At 41.1% G+C, this 22902-nt stretch overlaps 1 protein-coding gene across 2 annotated transcripts in view; it reads right to left on the bottom strand.

Moving 5' to 3' along the window:
* Window positions 1-844: 844 nt before the first annotated feature.
* Window positions 845-22902, bottom strand: part of RELN (reelin) — a 449490-nt gene continuing 427432 nt past the window's right edge. Inside the window, exons 59-65 of one of the 2 annotated variants that reach the window (XM_073328520.1) lie at window positions 22280-22441; window positions 20459-20616; window positions 19242-19461; window positions 18037-18234; window positions 17507-17605; window positions 8706-8841; window positions 1881-1968 (exon numbers count right to left, since the gene is read on the bottom strand). In XM_073328520.1, coding sequence (XP_073184621.1) covers window positions 8712-8841; window positions 17507-17605; window positions 18037-18234; window positions 19242-19461; window positions 20459-20616; window positions 22280-22441 — 967 coding nt within the window. In that variant the 3' untranslated portion in view covers window positions 1881-1968; window positions 8706-8711. Of the gene's footprint in view, window positions 1969-8705; window positions 8842-17506; window positions 17606-18036; window positions 18235-19241; window positions 19462-20458; window positions 20617-22279; window positions 22442-22902 lie in introns of both variants that reach the window. The other variant, XM_073328521.1, reaches the window with a different exon arrangement.

Below are 22902 nucleotides of genomic sequence, written 5' to 3'. Positions count from 1 at the left end.
ACTCACCTTCCTCACTCCCTTATACTATTGTCCTTGACAAAAAGTGTTTTTCTTGCCATGTAACAGCTACATGTGCTGTATGTTGAAATGTAGTCCATCTGTTGACATGATATGCTAAATAAAATTATCTTAAAGAAAAGAGTTTTAATATCTTGGATCTTTGTTCAGAAGGAGGGAGTTGGGACTTTGAATTATAATATTTTCAGTCTTATAATAAAAAAACATTAAACTATTATTCTATTTAATAATAGTTTGATTAGATGCTCAAAATTCTTTCCTTTGAATAGATCTTTTACTTTTTTTTAAACAGATTGACAAGATTGAGAGTAAAGTAACTGTCTTAAAAAGGAATGGTCCAGTCCATAGTGAAGGACACTGGAAATCTGAACTTCTGGGTTTTGTTCCCAGTTCTGCCAATGATGCATTATGTAACTTTGGCTAAGTCAAAGTCCTACAGTTAGCCCCAAATGGCCTGATTTTCAGAAGTGTTCAACACCCACATTTTCCATGAAATTGTATGGGATCAGCATAAATATGGATTTAGGTGCCTAACTTAAGGTACCCAAGCTTGAAAATGTTTCTTCTTACTCACCTGCCCTCAGGTTTGTCACTTGTAAAATACTTATATATCTCAGAGGTGTTATGAAGCTTCCTCAATTAATGTCTGTAAAGCACTTTGAGATTCCCAAAGGAAAGACACAACTGAAGCACAGTGTACTCAACGTTGAAAAATATTATACAGTGTTCATCTGTGTGCTGTTGTTACAATCTGAGTGAGCAAACCAAACCCCTTACCAAATAATTTCATTTAGGACACAATGGCCTGAAAAATCTAACAATAAACTTGTTTATCAACTTTACTTTATTGAAGCATGGATCTTTAGCTTGGTTCACCATATAGTGAAACATTTTATTTATGATAATAGACAGCTTAGGGCTATAGGGGCATTATAATGTTGCTGGTGTAGGTACAACTTTATCAGATGATACAAACATGACCCGCAATAGAAACAAACACCAAATAGAACACGATGAAACGTTCACTTTACAAATCACTCCATTACTACAGACATCAAATGGCAGTTATTATAATTAAATCAGTCACAGAGAACTGTTTTACCTTTAGACAAGGAAATGGGAACTTCTGTTTGGGGTTTTATCCACAGCTGCTTAGTAAAAAAGTTTAAATGTCAAGCATTCTTCTTATCCACAAAACAATGCTAACCAACAGACATATCAAAGAGTAAGACTGAAGGAGATCAACGTCTTTACAACTACTTTTGCAATTATCTTCTTGAGTAGGTATTGCAATTTGCTTTATGCATGTTATCAGAGTGTAAATAGCCCCAAAATCAGCAGCAAAATATTACAACAACATAACAAGTAAATACAGTGCCAATATGTCATGTTGTAGAAGAGAATACAAAGAAGACAATGATAACTTAATCATATAAAATATGATACAGAGCTGAAATACAAGTGCATTTAAATAGCTGTGTGACAAAGAATGTTAAATACTGTACTTAATATGTAGTTTTTAAACATAAAATCTGGAAAAGTCTTTGTGCTTAAACTTTTTTCCTGTTAAACAGATTAGTTGCTTACTTCCCATACTGCCACTGTAACTGATATTACAACAGATCACAATTTTCACAGACACATCAACATTGAAACATTTACCTATGAGAAAATAAGTCACTTCTCATTAGTTCACAGTGCGAAAAAGTGGTGTAACTCTGTCTTGAGAAAGGCTTTTCGTTATTCACCAAGCCAGTTGCAGAAAAGTCCTGATACCAGATGCAGTGCTAAGATTTAAATAATGGAAAGCAACACATCACATGTTGGGAGGAAAATATAAATTTCTCGTTTCTTCATGGGTATCGTCTAAGTGACCTTCGTCTTCTGTTGTAGAAATGCCTGAGCCCATGTTGCCGTGAAAAATTCATCATGTAATTTTGTTTGCGAGTGCTGTTAAAATCAAAGGGTAGGGAGGAGGAAAAGAATGTCAATCTCTTTGCATCCATTTTGAAATTGCCTTCTGACACGTAAGCTGGGGGGCCAGATTCTCCACCCTCTTGTGCCTTGCACAGTCTTTTCTGCCTCTGCAAAGTGACGTAAAATCCTACCATTTGCATCTGACAGCATGTTAGAACAATGATAATGACCGTACAAGGTGCAAGGCCGTTGAGACTCGGGCCCACTTTGATTTTGCTTACAATTCAGTATTTCAGAACTAGAGCAAGAGTTTAAATTAATTATCACTGATGGGGGCTTAGGGCCAGATTCACTCAAGCTGTATGCACTCTATCCCCTCCCAACACAGGGCATTTCTCCAAGCCTGATTTATACTCCAAAAATCCTTGTCTCCCTCATTTGCAGACTCCTAAATGGGAGAGATGCTGTTAATCCCTTTCCTCTCGAGTGCAGCAGAAAAATACTGCTCCACCTCCCTAATGTCTGGCTTTGCTATTGTGATGATTTGGGGAATCTGTACAACTTGTGAATTCAGGCCGATGTTCTCAGTTGTTCTTATGAACATTTCTGTATTATTGAATACCTCTATATGTATGTGGTTCCACCCTTGCTGACAAGGGCTGTCTCACATCCCGCCCTCACCAGGCACAATGGGGGGTGGGGGTCATTAGAATGCCATAACTACTTATTCAAGCGGAAGTACCATGGGACAATGGTTTAGCTCAAGCCTAGAAGAATCAATTTTATCCTGCCTTCCTGCAGGAGGCTGGTGAAGGGGAGAGAGTGGAAAATCCTCAGCCAGAATAAAGGGACAGAGATGACAAAGCAGGGTTTTGAAAAGGGCTTATATGTGAGAACCACACAAGAAGTTTTGAGCAGGCAAAGGGGAAAAGACAAACGATTTGCATAGCAAACACCACCAGTTTAGCTGCAGGACCAATCAAAATCAGAGCAAACTGACCTGGGGAGGGAAACATAGGAGTTCCATGGTTGAGAAGACAATCCAAGAATGCAGAAGAAGGACCCTGGGCACCCCCAGAGGATTCTGACCCCAACCCAAAGAATGCTCTGCAGTGTGTGTGTGTGTGTGTGTGTGTGAGAGAGAGAGACCTATTATGTGCCCTTGAAGCGTTAACCCTATGACCCCAAAGTGCATACCTGGCTGGTGTGCTGAGAAAGGGTGTGTTAAACTGTGGGAGAGTGAGGGGTTAGCAGTTGGACTACAGGTCTAAGCTCTCAGGAGGGGATGCTAAACAGAGGATTTGCACCCCAAGAGTGTGCCCAGAGACCTCAAGCCGGGGCAGTGTCTGAACTCTTTCAGACTCTACAGGCTTAAAGCACATGGAACCCAGCAGTGGGATCCCTTACAGGGTCTTGTAAGTAGCCACTTCCTTTTGAGAATAAAATAAAAACACTGCTCTACCTCCCAAACTTTAAGATTTGCTAAGCAGCAAACCCTTGAACTAAGTGACTTTGACTGAGTGAAGTTTTCTTAAAAAACCCCAAGAACCCAAAAATCTTTAGAAGAGGATCAAAGAAACACATGGAACAGAGTGACCAGATTTTAGATGATAAATCAAGATACTTTTCCATTTCCAAATAGGGCTCTTTCTTTCACCACGGTGAGGCTAAATAAAACAAAACAAAGGGAAATCCCGGGGCACAGGGGAAACAAATGGAAAATTGTGGAAAGTACCATGAAAAGTAAATTTCCTTACTGGCTGAATAGGGTAGGAGTATTTGGGGGCCTAATATACACTACAACTGAACGGGTGGAGGCTGTTGTATCTAATCACTAGAGACTAGCACCACCATCTAGACTGCAACTTCCTTTAAGGGAGAGGGGCGTGGCTGTTGCTATTTTTGGCCCTTTGGCTACACCAGTCCTAACACATAGAACGGCCAGAAGATGGTGCAAGAATTTTGGTGCATGTTATGTATAAATTCCTTAAAAAGGCCGAGCTGTATTTAAATATAAACATAGTTAAAATAATCTACATTGAAACAGTTGTAATACAGATGGACAGCTAATATTTGCTGAAGAAGCCTTTCTCCCTATGTTCAAGCCCTCACCTAGGTTGGGTGTCAGGAGTGGCCATTTTCAGAGTGACGAGTCTGGGAAGAATGAACTGGGAAAAAAGGAGAGGTCTCTCCAGTGGTTCCTGCTGAGAGGCTGGTTTCTGAACACTGTGCCTTTTAATATCTTCATGTTATAAAACTAAGCTAATATATTCCTGGTGTGGCTCCACTGATTAAATGCACTTGTACCAGAGATGTCTCTCCATGTTTCTCCTAGCAGCTTCATTCCTAACTGCTGGGAATGCCACAGGCTCTGGAGAAGAAGCTTATAGCTTTCATGACGATTCAATACAGTTCTGCTCCTAAATGCAAACTTGCACATAACCCTGAAGAGACTCACTTTGAGGCTGCATGGCAATCCTAAGCTCTACCATCTCTGCTGGTGGAATGGAACTCTGAACAGCTACATTTGGGTTAACTCTGTTTGCTTGTCATTGTCATTAGCACATTGGTGTGATATAAGTCTCATTTAAAGCTACAAGCAAAATCCATTCAGAGTTATGAGAATGAAAAAATACTTGTAGCACAGAATGCGAATATCTGACATTACTACAGCACCTTTCATGTCTATTGATCACAAACCACTTCACTCTCCATATACACACATCACTTTAAAGCAACCGGTTCTGGGCGGGGAGTGTGGCAACCACTACGGCACAACACTGGGAGGAGTGGGGATGGATACATTGGTCAGAATCCTGGGGTGAAACCCCTGCTTTTAAAAACGAAAAGAAGGTGTCATGGGGAATTTAATGTCCATACATTGCAGCAAGGGCCCAATTTGTAAAGTCTCATCAGAGAGGTCCCGCACAAGAAACTGCACAGAACGAATTTATCTCAGAATAATAAAGGGCAGTGTTGACTCTGTCAGGCTTTGATGCTGTTCTAGGAAGCCCAAGTATTATAATCCTGATGCTTAAGGCCACTGCACTGTCCCTTCTGGACATTATTTGCAAAAAATATTAATATTCCCTCAAGGCTACGCTGGAAGCCGTCTTAGTCCAACATCCACAATGAGATCCTATGTGCAACCAACAATACTGATGGTTGCCAGCATGAGAAAACTCAATGATTCAGCAGAACAACTGCTACCCACCACAGGATGAACTGTCATAGGACCTGATCCCATCTTTTCTGGTTTCAATGGATGCAGGATCAGGCCTATAAAGATCAAGTCTCAAGGTCAGATTCATGCTTGTGGATGCAAGGGGGTGCAATTTTCAGCCCTATGCATCCATGAGGGGAACACTGACTGCACCAGAGAGAGGGAAATTCAGTCCAAGGAATGTCATCATAAATTCCCTGGGGTGATTCCATGGAAAGACAACAATATGTTCTGGTGGAGTCCATGCAGCTTCTGGCCGGTTTGGCTCTGCCCCTCCAGGGCTGACCAGCCTGCTTTGGAGGTAGTGGGGGTTGGTTTTGGTCCCCCAGTGGTGAAAAGGATGCTGGCAGCTTGGCTCATTTACCTCTGCTCCAGGTGGACTGCAGGCCTCTGTTGCTGGAGGCCCACAACCCAGGGAGTGCAGCAAGTCCTAAGTTTTGTTATAAAGGTGGAGTCATGAAACAAAAAACTGGCAGCAGGTGTCACAATTAACTTTCTATTTGGGGAGCTAGGGCAGGGTGGTGAGTTTTCATTGTGAATGAAAAGTAAATGCTCAGCTTGCAATCAATTACCCTCTCCCTTCCAAGTGCATACGCTTATTTTTAGTGAATATGACCCCTAAGGAAAAATAAGCATGAACCTCCAAAGGCAAGAATAGCTTTTACTGTTGTATAAAGAAACCATCTCTATAAAATTGACTTCAAAATTATCCTCTTTCCAACAACTAACTGAGAACTTAATTTATTAGACTACACTAAAATAATTGATGCTATAACCCTTGCCCACCCGGTTTTTCAAGCCATCCAGCGTCTGATGGTAATGGATACAATACAAACTCTTGCATTGCTACAGTAGCCATTATGCCAGAGCATCTTTCATTTAAGAGGTGGTTTTTGTTTAACATTTGAGCTTGATTTCACCTGGCTTTTACCCAGAAAGGGAAGTTCTGCACTACACTGATTTATTATAGTTTTGTGTGAGACTTACAGTGATTGGCAAAGCTAATGTTTCCTGTGCACCTTTATTTTCCTGACACCTTATAATCTAAGGCAAATCAGACACATTTTTAAGAAGAACAAATAGCTCAAAATGTTCTTTAACAATTCTTATTACACTATCATCTCTGTCTAATGCTGCTTACCGCCTTAAATGTAATGACACGAACAAGACTTAAACAACAATAATTATGCTGCAGACATTTTAAGGAAATAAATGAAGAAATTTAGAAAAGGTTATCACGTGAGTTATAGGCCAGAAGTAGCTGCTTAGTCTTTGATTTAAATTCAATCTATTAGTGGTATTTTACAAGATGGTGAAATGTATTTGTTGTGTGCCCCAAGGAAAGAGTTCACATGTTTTACTAAGTGAAATCAAAACTGCAGTACAAGAAAAAAAAAAGTATGAAAACAAAACAAAACCAAAACAACAATTAAGCTAATGCTCAGTCCTTCAGTTGTGCTGATAGACCTAATCTCACTCCCACTGAAGTCTGTGGTAGTCTTTCCACTGACTTTGGTAGGCATTGGTTAGGGCTTGAAGGGTTGATTCAATGCCCAGTGAAGTCAATGGAAAATTTCTCATTGCCTTCATAGAAGTTGGATCTGACCTTTAGTGCAGCATATAAGAGTATATTCTGCTCTCTGTGGGCTGGGGTGGAGGTATATGCATATAATTCTATTAACTATAATGGAAGTTAACATCATACATTGATAAGAGAACAAAGTTCAATTGTACTTTATAAGATCACCTTAATAGCTATATCATAAAAGCATTGCAGAAAAGGTAATTCTGCATTTATTGGATTTAGTGTCTGTAAAGAAGCCCTTTAATGTTGTTTTTATATAGCAATACTGAACTTTATTTCTATTTTTTAGAAAAAAACAAACAGATTTGTCATTAAGACTATGGAGATGCTGTTGCTATTATTTATAATGTAACAGTATCCACAATGTGCGAGGCACTGTAAAGATATATGGGGAGAAACAATCCCTACCTCAAAGATTATGAATGGAATCATTTCAACAACAAAGGGAACTTAGACACCATTACAATTTCAGTGAAAGTGCACAATAAACTTTCCAAGGTTCATCAGCATGCACTGATCCTTTGGTGCATCTTCGGTGCACTTACCAGATCATTGGATGAAGAGTACAGATGAAAAAAAATCTCCCAAAGACTAGTTATCTGTGGATCATTTGACAGAATGACTAGTAGCAAAACCTAGGAAGCAATTATTGCACAATCCAATCTGTCACCTTTTTAGGGCAATATGCTTGTATTTAAAAAAAAATATGGGGGCTGATACTGCTCTAACTTACACGAGTAAATTCTTTAATTCCAGTGCAGTCATTGGAGTTACACCACTGCAAACGAGAGCAGATCAGGCAGATACAGTATAATAAAGAGCCACGCTGGGTATGCTCAATAAGCATGAACAATAAAACAACGTATGAGGAGTTACTCTGTATGTGTCTTTTAAGCCTCAGTAATTTAACATGATTTTTTAAAATATAAAGTACCTATTGGACTATTATCCTGCACTTTTTTTGTTTTAAATCAAAGACGGCCAAGCGAATAAGAACATTTGGTAAATAATATGTACCTATGCTAAGACCATGAATTATTTTTATTTGTTATTTATATGTATAACTGACATGGCACATCAGAAACAAAGGCTTCTGGGTGTCAAACCAAACTTTAACCTAAATCAAGCCTTTGAAAAAATGAAAGGCAACATGGTCCGACAAATAAATACATCAATGTTTAGTATGCAGCGAATGTTGTGGCTGAGTTACAAACCCCCTAAGAATGGTGACAGACTCCAGAGGAAACCCGGGCCCCGCTGAAGTCAATGGCAAAACTCCAATAGGATCAGTATTAAAACCTATGTCTCTAGCTACTATGGTGATTAGAAATGCCTAGCTGCATAACTATGGCTGTACAAAGTGATGCTGTTATAATAAGCAAAAAACCCACTCCAAATAAATACTTACTCTGTTTTTAGTTACATTGGCATGCATCACTGCATATATTTATTGTACATGTTTACGGACACACAGTAGATAATTTTGGCCTTAATTCTGTAATTTTAATTTACTGAAAATAGTGGGAATTTTACGTCAGGTCTCAGGGCCAGATCTTGCAAGTTGTTGAGAATTCTCAGTTTCGACCTACTTCAACGATTATTGGGAGCACTCAGGAACTCTCAGGTGGGGCCCAGCACCCACCATGATCAGGGCTCTCAATCCTTAGTTACAACGCCCACTCTCTTAATTGAAAGTTTGCTTGAGTGAGGTGCTGAACGTATCCTGCAAACTTTAACTCCTAATGGCACTGAGAACCCTGCAGAATCAGTCTGTGAGGAACAGCTGCAGGGTTTGGACCTTTATGAGACAGCAATGCATGCTCACATCTTTGAGAGTACAAATGAAGCCGCTCCCTTTCCCGCAAAATATCATCATTGACAAAATACAGGGTTAGAGTCTTTCAAAGTACTGTAGCTGTACCACCAACATATAGTTGATATTAATTCAGGGAAAGTACTTACCTTACTCTAGTGTAAAACCAATGACAGCAAATAATGAAATACAACACAAATTAGAAAATGCCTTTCAATGCATGCAGCACTGTGACTAGTCATAAAAGCCAGATGAGGTTTAGAGGCAATATAGGACTTTTCATCTCTTTTGAAAATAAAAATTGAACAAATTATTTCCTGATGTTTAAAATCAACATTTATATTTTTATTTTCTATAAAAATTCATCATGCAGTCTTTTTATAGAAACATAGTAAAAGACAGTCTTAAAAGCACAGTCTGCACCATACTAAATTTGGCATAAATCTTGTGAATACAAAGATAATGCCCTAACATTTAAATTGTTTCTTTTCTTTATTACAAATATTTTTAATAATCTTGAGTGAAATGTTTCAAAGCATTGCTTTCTGCTGAAGAAATGAAGCAAATGAAAATGTTTTTCCACATGAATATGTTTTGTTACGGCTAGAAGATATAATTTGTATTTGAATATTGCAAAAAAGCATAAAAATTCTTTGTAACAAATGCAACACAAAATCCTCAACAAGTCATTTGTGCCAAAAATGTAAGATTATCTTGACAATGAATAGCATGAAGTGATGGTTTATGGAGGATTAATTCTATGTTTATTATTGCAAAGTTAACCACACACACACACACACACACACATACACACACACAATTTTGGGGCCATATCCTACATTTCTTGCGCAACTAAAATTCCCAAGGATGTCACTGGGAGTTTTGGGTGCATAAAGAATGAAGGATCAGACCCTTAGTTTGCAGTTTATTCCCCTTCAGTTCTGAATACATTTGATCAGAGTTCACTGTTTCTTTATAGGTTATTAAGGGCCCACCCTGTTTACAAAGAAATGGCTTTTCAAGAAGCACATGCAAAAAAGGTGTGTGGTTTTATTGTTCAGCAAACAGACTGTGAATTATATTATATGTAGACTGAAGTGCAAATGTAATGCAGAGCTGGATTCAGGCTTTTAGGGTAGAGGTATGTGGGCACAGAATAAGCATTCTTGTAGGAGTGGAAGGCAGGGGATGGGAGGTGAGGGAGAATTACGTTTTTATCCTAAGAAAGGTCACATTCATTGATCATGCAAGGACTCTGCCCAAAACTTTCTTCAAAAGTGCAGAGAGCAAGTACGCTGTCTTAACAAATGAATAAAAGAAAACTCAGTTTAAAGGGACAAGATGACTGGATAGTAGTTTCACCCCTACTTTATAGGTCCAGCCCTATTAAAATAGTTTGACAAATGATTAGCTGGCAAGATCATACCGATATATACTGGTTTCAGAGTAGCAGCCGAGTTAGTCTGTATTTGCAAAAAGAAAAGGAGTACTAGTGGCACCTTAGAGACTAACCAATTTATTTGAGCATAAGCTTTTGTGAGCCATTGTAGCTCACGAAAGCTTATGCTCAAATAAATTGGTTAGTCTCTAAGGTGCCACTAGTACTCCTTTTCTTTTTACCAATATATACTGTATTCCAAATAGCTTCTATATTCACTCTGAGCACTATTTGCAGCTGCATTACAGGATTAGCAATATTTCTGTTGTATTAATTGAATAATTCAAAGAAGTATTACAGATAGGCCCTTGTTTCCAGCCTTCCTGATTGCACACATAGGTTTTGCATGTGAAAATTAGGGGCTGTTCCAAATATTGGCATATTTGTTTGTGTCATCTATCTTGGGAGAAAAAAAATTGCCTCCACAACAGGGGAGGCTAGGCTAGGCTTCTGGAAATGTAGCTCATACAGCATCTGATAGTCACAGGCTAGTGGTATGATTGTGTTATCAGAATCAGGAGTCAATCAGAATGAACAATATATGATAATCCTGTTTATAACTCAGCTATAAACTATGTTCTGGACTCTAAATTGGCATGGAGGCTCAGGAGAAAATTAATTTTAAATATTTGGAGGGATGAGAAGAGCTAAAGCATCAAAATGGAAATTTTGAAGTCATGTAAGTATAAAAATATTCATAAACGTAACTCTAGAAACTGCTCTATTTTTAAGGCAGGGGTGGCCAACCTGAGCCTGAGAAGGAGCCAGAATTTACCAATGCACACTGCCAAAGAGCCACAGTAATACGTCAGCAGCCCCTCATCAGCTCCTGCCCCCGCTCCCAGTGCCGCCCACCCACCGGCAGCCCCGCCAGTCAGCGCCTCCCCTTCCCACCCTGCACCTCCCAATCAGCTGTTTCGTGGTGTGCAGGAGGCTCTGGAGTGGAGAGGAAGGAGCTAGGGCATGGCAGGCTCAGGGGAGGTGGCGGGAAGGGGTAGAGCAGAAGCAGGGCCTGTAGCAGAGCCAGGGGTCGAGCAGTGAGCACTCCCCGGCACATTGGAAAGTTGGCGCCTGTAGCTCCAGTCCCGGAGTCGGTGCCTATACAAGGAGCCACATATTAACTTCTGAAGAGCCACATGTGGCTCCGGAGCCACAGATTGGCCACGCCTGTTCTAAGGGATTAAGTGGTCACTAGAGGGCACTGGAGGAGGAGCAGGGAACATTTGTAGTTGCTGGAAAGTAGAATCAGACCAGCACTCTTGCTTGCAATGAGTCCCTATTGACCACATCCCTGCAGGGTGCCACTGCTCCCAGCCTGCTCTCCCCATATGTCCCTCACTCTTCTTGAAGGTGGGACTCTTCGGGGACAGGGCGTGCATACCAGTTGCAGATGCTGGGGGTGAGGAGAAGCTGGTATGGAACCTACAGTTGTTCAGTGCATGCAGGCCAACTGGCAGTGATTGGAGGTGGGCTGGGCGGATCTGGCTGTCTGCATGCTTAGGGAGGAAAAGTGGTGAAAGCAATGGAGGGTTAGAGAGAAGAGGCATGGGGAGTTGTGGTAAGAAGGGGGCACCTCAGTACAGAATGTGGAGATGTACAGAGACACAAGGTGGGTGAGGTAATATCTTTTATTGGACCAATTTCTGTTGGCGAGAGAGAAAAGCTGATCTGAAGAAAAGCTCTGCATGGCTCGAAAGCTGGGCCAAATAAAGACATTACCTCACCCACCTTTTCTTTGCAATATTCTGGGGCTAACACAGCTACCACTGCACTGCATACGGCAAGAGAAGAAGTATCATCATCCTCAGCAGCCAGAGGATTAAGATGCTTACTAAGATACTTTTATAGCTTTTAAACAATTTGAATTTAATAACGTCAGAGCCAGATACTCAGGTCTCACTGACTCACATCCAGTGCAGAACATGGGGCAGGAGTCAGAGATTACTTAATCCTTCCTTTGTGCTCCCCTAGTCCTGTGGAAAGCTAAGTACTGTTTCTGTTCCTGACATCAAGCTCTAATCCATGCTTGCTACAATGGCCCTCCTGTAGCTGTGGCCATTCTGCTAGCACAGGACTGCTGGAGTTCAAGGTGCTCTGGTCATGCCTCACAATTCACCAACATACCTTCTATGCTGGACAAGGAATATGGTGCATGTAGCTTGAATAGCCTGCTCTACACCAGCAAGAGCGTTCCCTATGCAAGAGGAACCCCCACCTGCTCCTGGGTGGCTTTCTAGCCCCTTTGTGCCATGGCAGAACAAAGGGGTTGGCCTGGGAGATGAGGAGCTGGTCTTTAATTTGCAGCCCTCAACCCCCTGCCAGAGAAAAAGGAATACAAAGTATGATCATAGTATGGTTTAATATTATGGCTGGAATAGTAAGGTTTATAATCAGATGGTGTATATGGTGTTTATACCGTCTCCCCCTGGGATGTTTGAGATGTATGTGGGAGCCCCTCAATACACATTGACAACATGGATGACTAGATTTTTAAAATGAAAAACCAGGATGTCTGTCCCCCAGGGGTAGAGCAAAAGAAGGCAGGGAAGGGGATGATTTTGCTGCGGGGTAGGGAGGTGTACACAGGATGGTGAGAGAGAAGAGTGTGACCACTCCTTGATTTGTGCCTGAGCCACGCAATGCCTCTCCCTCTCCTTCACCACACTGTGCCTCTAGCTCTATGTTTTGAGGAGAGGTAGTTTGAGAACTTGAGGAAGAGGGGACTCCCTGGGGGGCCTCCTTGGGAGCAGGACAGGTTGTCAACATATGACCGGCCTGGCCAGGGCTAGTCCTTGAGGTGCACTCAGCTGGCCTGTGAATACTGTCACCAACTCAGCTAACTGGTGTCTCTTTCAGGTGGCCAATTTGCAGGTGTTACAAAAACGTGGCGAAACTCAAATTTTATTAAACAGACAGGGACCATCAGAGAGGACCTGAAAATAGGGATATTCCTGGTTTTCTGGGACACATGGTCACCCTACATATGAATCATTAGTTATTTGCTGACTAATACTCAGATAACACCCTCTCAGAAAACACTAGCAAGGGGACTGGAGTGGGGTGGAAAATTATGAGAAGATTGCCTCTTGGCTTTTTCCTTGGATCAATCCATTGTGGAGGTAGGTTTTGTTCGCTTGCAGAGTGGGCAGGGATTCTGTGCCCATAATCCATGGATCAATCCAGGACACAACTCTGCCACTCCCTGTGGCTTCCTGACATCTTAGCTCCAATGGATGCTCCTGGCATGGGGTATTTTTGTGTGCAGAATTTAGTTTGTAAAGGCAAATTACGAGATGACACAGATGGTGGTGTAAGTGACAAGTTGAGATGGAAAGGCAGGCCTGTAGCAGGATAAGCAGTCTACGGAGAAGTTGAAGAAGGTTTAGGGTAAAGCTGCTCCTCCATTACTTTTAATTAAAATATTTTATTTAACCCTTTCAGAAATAAAATACAGCACAAAATTGCATCTGTTGGTTGGTACAGCTCTGCCCCTCTACCTCCTTGACATATGTTACCCCAATTAATTCTTGCTTACACTGATATATTAACAAAGAACTTACATCACCATTTTCTGGGGCTGTGAATCTGACCCAGCATATCAACTTTCCTACACTTCTAGGACCCATTTTCTTCCTTATCCTCTCTCTTTTTCTCTCAGTTATTGAAAATCCCAAGGAAACTCAGATATTACAAACAGTATATGTCTAGAGAATCAAGGAGAATTAAGAATTTAAGATAAACTGTATCCATAATACAAATTGTGATGCTTAATGTTGCAACACAAATGCATATAAGACCATCAACTGGATCCTGGGAACTACAGGCCAGTCAGCTTCACCTCAGTCCCTGGAAAAATCATGGAGCAGGTCCTCAAGGAATCAATTCTGAAGCACTTAGAGGAGAGGAAAGTGATCAGGAACAGTCAGCATGGATTCACCAAGGGCAAGTCATACCTGACTAACCTGATCGCCTTCTATGACGAGATAACTGGTTCTATGAATGAAGGGAAAGCAGTGGACGTGTTGTTCCTTGACTTTAGCAAAGCTTTTGACACTGTCTCCCACAGTATTTGCCAGCAAGTTAAAGAAGTATGGGCTGGATGAATGGACTATAAGGTGGATAGAAAGCTGGCTAGATTGTTGGGCTCAACGGGTAGTGATCAATGGCTCCATGTCTAGTTGACAGCCGGTATCAAGTGGTGTGCCCCAAGGGTCGGTCCTGGGGCCGGTTTTGTTCAATATCTTCATAAATGATCTGGAGGATGGTGTGGATTGCACCCTCAGCAAGTTTTCAGATGACACTAAACTGGGAGGAGAGGTAGATACGCTGGAGGGTAGGGATAGGATACAGAGGGACATAGACAAATTGGAGGATTGGGCCAAAAGAAATGTGATGAGGTTCAACAAGGACAAGTGCAGAGTCCTACACTTAGGACGGAAGAATCCCATGCACCGCTACAGACTAGGGACCGAATGGCTAGGCAGCAGTTCTGCAGAAAAGGACCTAGGGGTTACAGTGGACGAGAAGGTGGATATGAGTCAACAGTGTGCCCTTGTAGGCAAGAAGGCCAATGGCATTTTGGGATGTATAAGTAGGGGTATTGCCAGCAGATTGAAGGACGTGATTGTTCCCCTCTATTCGACACTGGAGAGGCCTCATCTGGAGTACTGTGTCCAGTTTTGTGCCCCACACTACAAGAAGGATGTGGAAAAATTGGAAAGAGTCCAGCGGAGGGCAACAAAAATGATTAGGGGACTGGAACACATGACTTATGAGGAGAGGCTGAGGGAACTGGGATTGTTTAGTCTGCGGAAGAGAAGAATGAGGGGGGATTTGATAGCTGCTTTCAACTACCTGAAAGGGGGTTCCAAAGAGGATGGATCTAGACTGTTCTCAGTGGTAACAGATGACAGAACAAGGAGTAATGGTCTCAAGTTGCAGTGGGGGAGATTTAGGTTGGATATTAGGAAAAACTTTTTCACTAGGAGGGTGGTGAAACACTGGAATGCGTTACCTAGGGAGGTGGTGGAATCTCCTTCCTTAGAAGTTTTTAAGGTCAGGCTTGACAAAGCCCTAGCTGGGATGATTTAATTGGGGATCGGTCCTGCTTTGAGCAGGGGGTTGGACTAGATGACCTTCTGGGGTCCCTTCCAACCCTGATATTCTATGATTCTATGATTCTATGATCAAGCATTAATAGTAATAATGGTAATAATTAACATTTATATAGAGCTTTTCATCTATACTTCTCGAAGCACTTTACAAGAGTGGTTATGTATCATTAGCCTCATTTTGAAAATGGGGGAACTGAGGTGCAGAGAGGCAAAGTGACCAGCCCAAGATGACACAATGAGGTACCAGCAGAGGTAGGAAGACAACCCAGGTCTCTCAGCTCTTATTCCTGTATCCTCATGCTATTGCCTCCCCTTGGCAATGTCTAAGCAAGAGTTGGGATTTTGAGTGTTCTGAGTTTGTGCTATAGCTGAATGTTATTTAAAAGAAATTTTTAATTATGTAATGTAGAGAATATTCAGATTAAGTACAGTTCTAACCAGTGCAGTTACAGGGAGATACAAAGAGGTTAGAACTAATTAACTACTAAATAGTACCTGCCATATGTGCCATTGTGTATAATTTTTAAATTCCTGAGAGCAGCATATCTTACCATATTGTGATTAGCAGGGTTTTTGATTTTACATCTGGCCTTTTACTAACATACTGCGATAGCTCTGTATGTACCAATATCTGCTGTGGAAGTAAACAGTTCATTTGTAATGGTCTGTCTACCTTGGGAGATTGAGAGCTAAATCTCTGACAGGCATATAGACGCTTCTCTGAAAACCTACATCCAATATCCAATGCAGGGAGCAAAGGTTATTCTCTCTATTCTGGCTTTGCCCAAAACCCAGAGAGGCCCTCAAAAAGTCCTCAACACGAGCAATGGGGAAGAGGAGGTGGCATGGTCTGCATATCTAATTCCTCTCCTGGACAAAGCAGATATACTATTCCTACAGTATATTTTCTATTGCTTTCTCCAGTCTAGTTTTAAATTATAGGGCTTCCACTACTTTTCTTGGGTGACTCTCCTATAGCATGACAGATTGCACTGTCAGAGGTTCTCCTGGTATTCAGCCTAAATTTTCTTCTTCCAAATTCTATCTCATTTTTCCTGATTATACTCAATGGTCAGTATAATTAATGTTCAGATTGCTTTGTTTTTTTTCTCAACTGCTTTTCTCCTTTTTTCAACTTAAAGAAAACCCCACCTTAAAGCAGAGAGAAGTGGAAATGTTGCATACGCATTGTACCTTTCCTCAGTTCAAACACTGCCCTAAATAGTTAGCCTTGGGTATTTACATTCTTAGTTATTGGGAGATGCCAAGAACCATGTACATCCCTCTGTTCCTTCAAATTTAGGGTTAATGTTATGAAGGCAGAGCCCAGCAAGGTGTGTAAAAGCAGTGGAGCGCATACAGCTACTTAGTGTTGGGACCAGTGTGGTTTTTGGTTTGGGGTTGATATGAATGCCATGCAAGCTGGTGCGCCTCAGTGGAAAGTAGAACAGGGCTAACTAGAGCTCAAGTAATCCAATTTGCTACTGTTACAAAACAATACTTGTGGTGCCTCTACTAGTTTGAATTTAAAGACAGAAACCTCATTTTTACAATTACTAAATCTGGATGTTATCCAAATCTAATTTCTATGCTGATTTTTTAAGTTTTTCAAAAAAATGAACATTTGAACCTATCTATTGGGAAGACACGCTTCTCTCTGCCAACCACTGTCAGCGATGAGTCCCAGCCCGTCAAGGCATTAGCATTTCAGCTCTACTGGAACTAAATTGTTAAAGAAAAAGCAGATAATCTCTCTGTGACGTAATACAGTAAAAACGGGTTAATATTGAGAGTGAGACCCATTTTATTAATGGGGAAATCAATATGGTGAAGACACTTTACTTGGTAAAATCTTGACAGGGGATGAATATAGAGCTCGGATCATAGGAACCTGATACAGTGAACCCTGTTTCTGAACAGTATCCTTCTTACTAAAAAAAGGAAATGAATATGGCATTAGTTGCTAATGCAATTTTTCAGAGCCTGATTCAACAACATTACTCTGTACAAAGAGCAATACAATAGACTATTTTGTATCTTTGAAAGGATGTACATCAACTTTATATGCCAGCGTAGTTGCTGAACACACACATCCTTTCAGATATCACATCATACAATATTTCAAAGACCTTGATGATTTATATGAATACACCAATATTTAAAGATGCTAAAGTCCATGCATTCCCTTCTGCATTTCTCCATGATGCACAATATGCTCCCCTGGTCTGTAACTTTATTTCCTGGTTGCCTTAATTGCTGACCTTTGCAGTCAGTGGAGAACATAAGCAAAGAATGATTTTCAGAGAACATTTCTTACTGAGTTCAACATTCATGCCGTGCTGAAGGCATTTCAACGCTTTTTGAGATGGAGATGTTATGAGGTGAATCTGATACTCACAGGACGACTTCTACATGGTCCAAAGCCCACTGGTCATGACCTGTTCCATTGTGACGGGGCTGCCACCAGCGCAGTAAGACTCCTTTCATTCGTGCCTCCCTATGGTTACAAACAGAAGTACCAGCTAGACCTCCATACTAAGAAGGACCCTTTTCAGCCTGCCTATCTACCCCCAAAAACACTAAAAGCAAAGCCAAAATATTATCCATGTGCTCCTAAACCTCAATATACAGCATTCGTGAAAGAGTTAAGGGGAAACAATATAAATGCTTTTTACTTAAACAGAATTGATCCAGGAAACAAAAACAAGGTTTTGATGGTTTATTCTTTTATATTTTAAATTTAAAGTAAAGATTTTGCACTTATTTTAATGATACCAAAGGACTGCAGGCTATGGTTTTAATTATAGCTATAATTATCATCCTTTTCCTCCACTTTCCCTTGTCTCCTCTCTTTTCCTGCACAGATTCCTTTCCGCAGGAAATTTATAGTATGCATTTAGAAGTAAAGTAGTGTGATTGGGTACTTACAGCGGGACATTGTAAGACACTCTTTGGGCTTGTATAAAGTCCTTTGGCTGATGCTGTGCTATTACTTGCCATGTAATTCCATTATTTACACTGTACTGGAGTAGAACTGCCTTGTCTACAGTATTAGGATCACTCAGGTTGGTATTGCAACTCTCTGTTTGTGAAATGCTTCCAATTTGTAAAACAAACATTATTTTGCTGTAAAACACAGGGAACAATGATTTTTAATGTATGTAACGTGTTAAAGTAGGAGTGAAAACATTGCCAATGTGACCTTACCCTTTTTTAAAAATACAGAACTTCAAGAATAATTACTATTAGCAAACAAATAAACTGCTGTAATATCCATAAAACACAACCCCCTTTCTCAGTAAGAATATGCTTTCTTACCACTTTTCTGTTTAAACAGAATTTTAACATCCATCTGTGTAATTGGAGGCAATCAATCCATGATTACAATGTAACTGCTCAAAAGTGAGGTGTATCAAGAATGCCAAAAAGTCAAATAGGAACAGGTACAAAAAATTAAAAAGGGAAAAAACAAAGGACAAAAGAAAATAAGTGCCTTCTAAATCCTTGTTTAGGTACCTAAATAAGAAGTTAAAAGCTTAACTTTATGGATAATATTTTGGCAAATTTGTGGAAAGGTCCTAATCCTAATTTTGCCTTTTACAATTGGCCTCAGTGATAAATACAGTGTCCTATAAGCATTCCTTCTGTTAAGAACCAAACTTGACAGATTCCATTTTGTACTCTATGGCCAGAGAAACAGCAGAGATGAAAAAGGTATTCTTGTTAGCTGGTAGGTGAATGTAATTGTAGTTTACCAGGAATACCGAAAGTGGGTCTGTAATTACTGTTAGCATCCTCACTCACTAACGGTCCAAACAGTCTGGCATCCAGCCTCTGCCAATGGCCTCATCTTCAGTGCTGGCTACACATACAGTGCTCTCTTGGGTGTGCTAAAACCATCTGACCTTTCCAGCCAACAGTCACTTCCTATTCAGACAAACTCCCAGTTGACAGCTGCTAAACATTTTGCTGCCCTTAATTTTTTGCTGCTGAGAGGTGTATGCCAACCTGGGAGAGCCATCCCTATTCATCATTATCATTACAACTCTACATGCCATTTCATTTTTATAAGTAGTTACTTCTGTCCTGAGCAGTTAAGGTTGTATTTCAAATTAATAGTAAAGTGTTGTTACCTTGCTCGGGTGAGATCCAGAGGTTTAGTAATAGCTTGCCTTATTTGACATCCGTTAAAGTACAGTGAATCTCCATGGGCATATGGTGCCAGCTGTCCACATCCATTCCCTATAACTCCACCCTGAATAGTTTCCCAGTTTATTTCAGTGACTCTTTCAGATTCAAAGTTATCTTTAATGTAACTGGGAAGATCATGGCTGAAAACAGAGCAGTCATCACCTAAAAATGATAAGGCGAAATTATAATACAGACAAGTATCAAAACATTGAGAAAAAATGACTGAATTCAACTGCAGATTCAACTTCTTGTAGTTACTGCCACAGGCAGGGCCCTGTGTATAATGTGACTGCACAGTGGCATACATTGCTTCCTAATTGCAGATTATGTTCAAACTGTTGTTTGACTGTGCATGAGAATCTAAGGTTTCATTTAAAAAAAATAAGGCCACGATTCTCTTCTCATTTACAGCAGTGTAATGACACTGACTCCAGTAGGATTTGCATAGTAACAGGGAGAGGAAGATCAGGACCTAAGTCTCTAGCTTTCCTGTTTGCAATGAAAACCTTCAAAATGTGAACCTAGTGTAAACCAATGCAGTTATGTCTGCCTAAGTCTGCAGGAGGCCTGAAACAATTGCTTTAATGGAAATGTCTCTAAGTCAGCCAGGACTCAATGTCATGGGGCTCAGTCCTGCAAGGTGGTGAGCAATCTGGCCCTGATCCAACAAAGCACTTAAGCAGTTAAGTGGGACTACTCATGTACTTATAAGCACACGTTTAATAGATTCGATGGCTCAGGACCCAAGTGCTGTACTTGCAGGACTGAGCCCTTACAGGTCAAAATAAAAAACTTGAATACAAACTGGAAGCCTGTGTACTCTGTGAAACGAACATAGGTGTAACACGGTCTCTGTGTGGAGAGTAAGCAGCCAGCCACATTCTGCACTTGGTAAGGTCTGAGTGGCCTTTAAGTGTAGCTCCACGTAGAATAAGTTACAGTAATTCAATCTGGAGGTAAAAAAGGGCAGGGATAGCTGTTATTCAAAAGTGAAAAGTCTTTCTATTTATGAATTTATATCTTGTCACTGGTTACTCAGGCACTCCAGTGCTGAGTTAGTATATTTGGCTGTGTCTCTATTTTATTTGTTTCATTTGAGCCAGATTAACATATTTACATACACACACATATATATATATAGGAATATAAGAAATAAAACCTTGGTATCTTTCATCACAAATGCAAATGGCTCCAGTAGTGCAATATCCGTGACCACTGCAGAGTTTAGGGCAGGCTTCTCCAATGTACACATGATCTATTGCCCAGCTTTGCTTCTCTGTTTCCTCTCCTTTCTGAATCCACCTGAACTGAGTTGCACTACAAATACCAAACATCACAATATCATATTATGTTGCAGACAACACTTAAACATTTCTGTACAGAAACAGTCAACCATATGGACACAAGTTGAAACAGAAAAAATGAATGGTAAGAACTCTAGATTTGCATTTTGGGGTGAGGCACAGAGGAGACTAAAGTGTCTTGCTCAATGTCGCACACTGAGTCAGCGAAAGAGCTCAGAGAATAGTACCCAGAAGTCCAGGCTCCCAGTTCCCAGCTTTCCCCAGAGGGCCACACCACGCTAAAGAACACCAGCACTCTTTATTCCATTGAAATGGAGTTTTATATCGATAGGCCTCATCCTGAAAACATTTACTACTCATTCTAGGGCACACTTCTGTAAGTGGTCCCACGACCTTCAGTTAAGCAGCTTTAGGATTAAATAGATAGCAGACTCTGGCTAGTCTACGCTACCAGATAGGGCTGTGATTCCCCTGCTTGTGTCACATGCTTGTGCTAGCTCACATCAAGTAGCGTGCGTATTTACAGCAGGGTAGCTGCTGTGGCACAGGTATCGACAGCGGAGGTACGGCTTAGCTGTGCCGAGTACGTATCTACCGGTTTCAATGAGGTTTGAACTCTGCCGTGCTGCCACTCCTGCTACCCTTTCTACTGCTATTTATACTTGCGCAATGAGACCCGGTGCAAACGTGTGTACACAATCAGGGGAGTCACACCCCTGGCTTGTGCCGTAGACAGAGCCTCTGGCTAAGATCCCCAAAAATAGAAGTTACGCTCCTAAATGCACACTTAGACACTTTTGTGATTTTCAAAAGCTTTGTGAACCCAACAGCTCCTAGGAAGATAACCTGGAGCTGTTGAGTGCTCAGCATTTTCAAAAATCAGTTTCCAGGAGATGGGTTTAGAAGCCTAATTTCAGATTTCTATTTTTGAAAATACTGCCCTGAGTCTAAAGCAGCAGTTCTCAAACTGTGGGTCCCGACCCCCTTTGAATGGGGTCGCCAGGGCTGGCTTAGACTTCCTGGGGCCCAGGGCTGAAGCTCAAGTCCCACTGCCAAGGGCCAAAGCCTGAGGGCTTCAGCCCTGGGCAGCAGGGCTCAGGTTGCAGACCCCTTGCCTGGGGCTGAAGCCCTTGAGCTTCAGCTTTGGCCCCCCTGCCCAGAGTGGTGAGGCTCGGGCTTTGGCCCCCCCAACTTTGGGTAGTGGGGCTTGGGCGGGCTCAGGCTTCAGTTCCCTTTCCTGGGGTCGTGAAGTAATGTTTGTTGTCGAAAGCGGGTCATGGTACAATGAAGTTTGAGAACACCCGGTCTAAAGATTTACATTGGTCTACAATTATAAATCCCAACCCAGAAAGCACTTACTACCAATATTAGTGCTTGCTAACATGACTACCCTGATTGGCTTCAATGGACTACTCAAAGTAATAAGTGTTTGCAGGATGAGGCCTTATGATTGTGTCACAATGGCAATCTTTAGCCTGAATGTCATGGGTATTTAATCCTTGGCAGTAGCAGTTTTTATTAAAGAAAAGCAATTCCAAAGGTGTCCATTATGTATCATTTCCATGTCCAGACAAAAGAGAGACACTTTACATTCACCAGTTGTTCCATACTAACAGTGCCAGCTAGACAGATGAAGTTTGATATCTCCAAAGTGAGCTGACCTTTTGGTAACCTACCTGGAGGAGACATGATCAGGCAGCTGGATAGTTATTCTTTTCCATGCGGAGCTGTTGACGGAGTTATAGATGGTAGCTTCATGGAATTGAAATGGGGAGCAGCCAATGCTATTAGATGAGGAAGGAAGACACTGCGTCTGGACAAGTTGCCATGAATCTGTCCTGTAGGAAGCAAAGAAAATATGTTGTTAGAACAACTGAAAATAATAATGAAAGGGAAGTTAGCAACATACTAGAGGTCATGGCAATATTTCTTTTTAAAAAACCACAAATGGTCTTCAGCAATAATTTCCATGCACTGTAATCACAAATAGAGTATGAAAGTCTGCAAACTTTGTGTAGCGATGGTAACCTCCCACAGGGTGGAAATGCTGTGATACATCTGTGCAGGTAAGGGGATTTGGGAAGCAGAGACCAGGAGCCCCTGTGACCTGACATTATAGGTTATGACTGAGAATTCTTTTCCTTAGTCCTTCCCTTTAGAGGTCAGAGAAGAGCCCTTTTATACTGGATTTGCTCCATGGTCTTGTTTTCACCCAAAAGGCATTTAAGCTCAAAATACAGTCCAACTTTTTGAAGTAATTCATATATCCTATTATTCTACATTGCAGAAGACAATAATG

This window comes from Lepidochelys kempii, chromosome 1, assembly GCF_965140265.1.
Source record: "Lepidochelys kempii isolate rLepKem1 chromosome 1, rLepKem1.hap2, whole genome shotgun sequence".
In the NCBI taxonomy this organism is placed as follows: Eukaryota; Metazoa; Chordata; order Testudines; family Cheloniidae; genus Lepidochelys; species Lepidochelys kempii.
The sequence above is the reverse complement of the archived record's forward strand: the minus strand, read 5'-3'. Positions and strand labels throughout refer to the sequence as shown.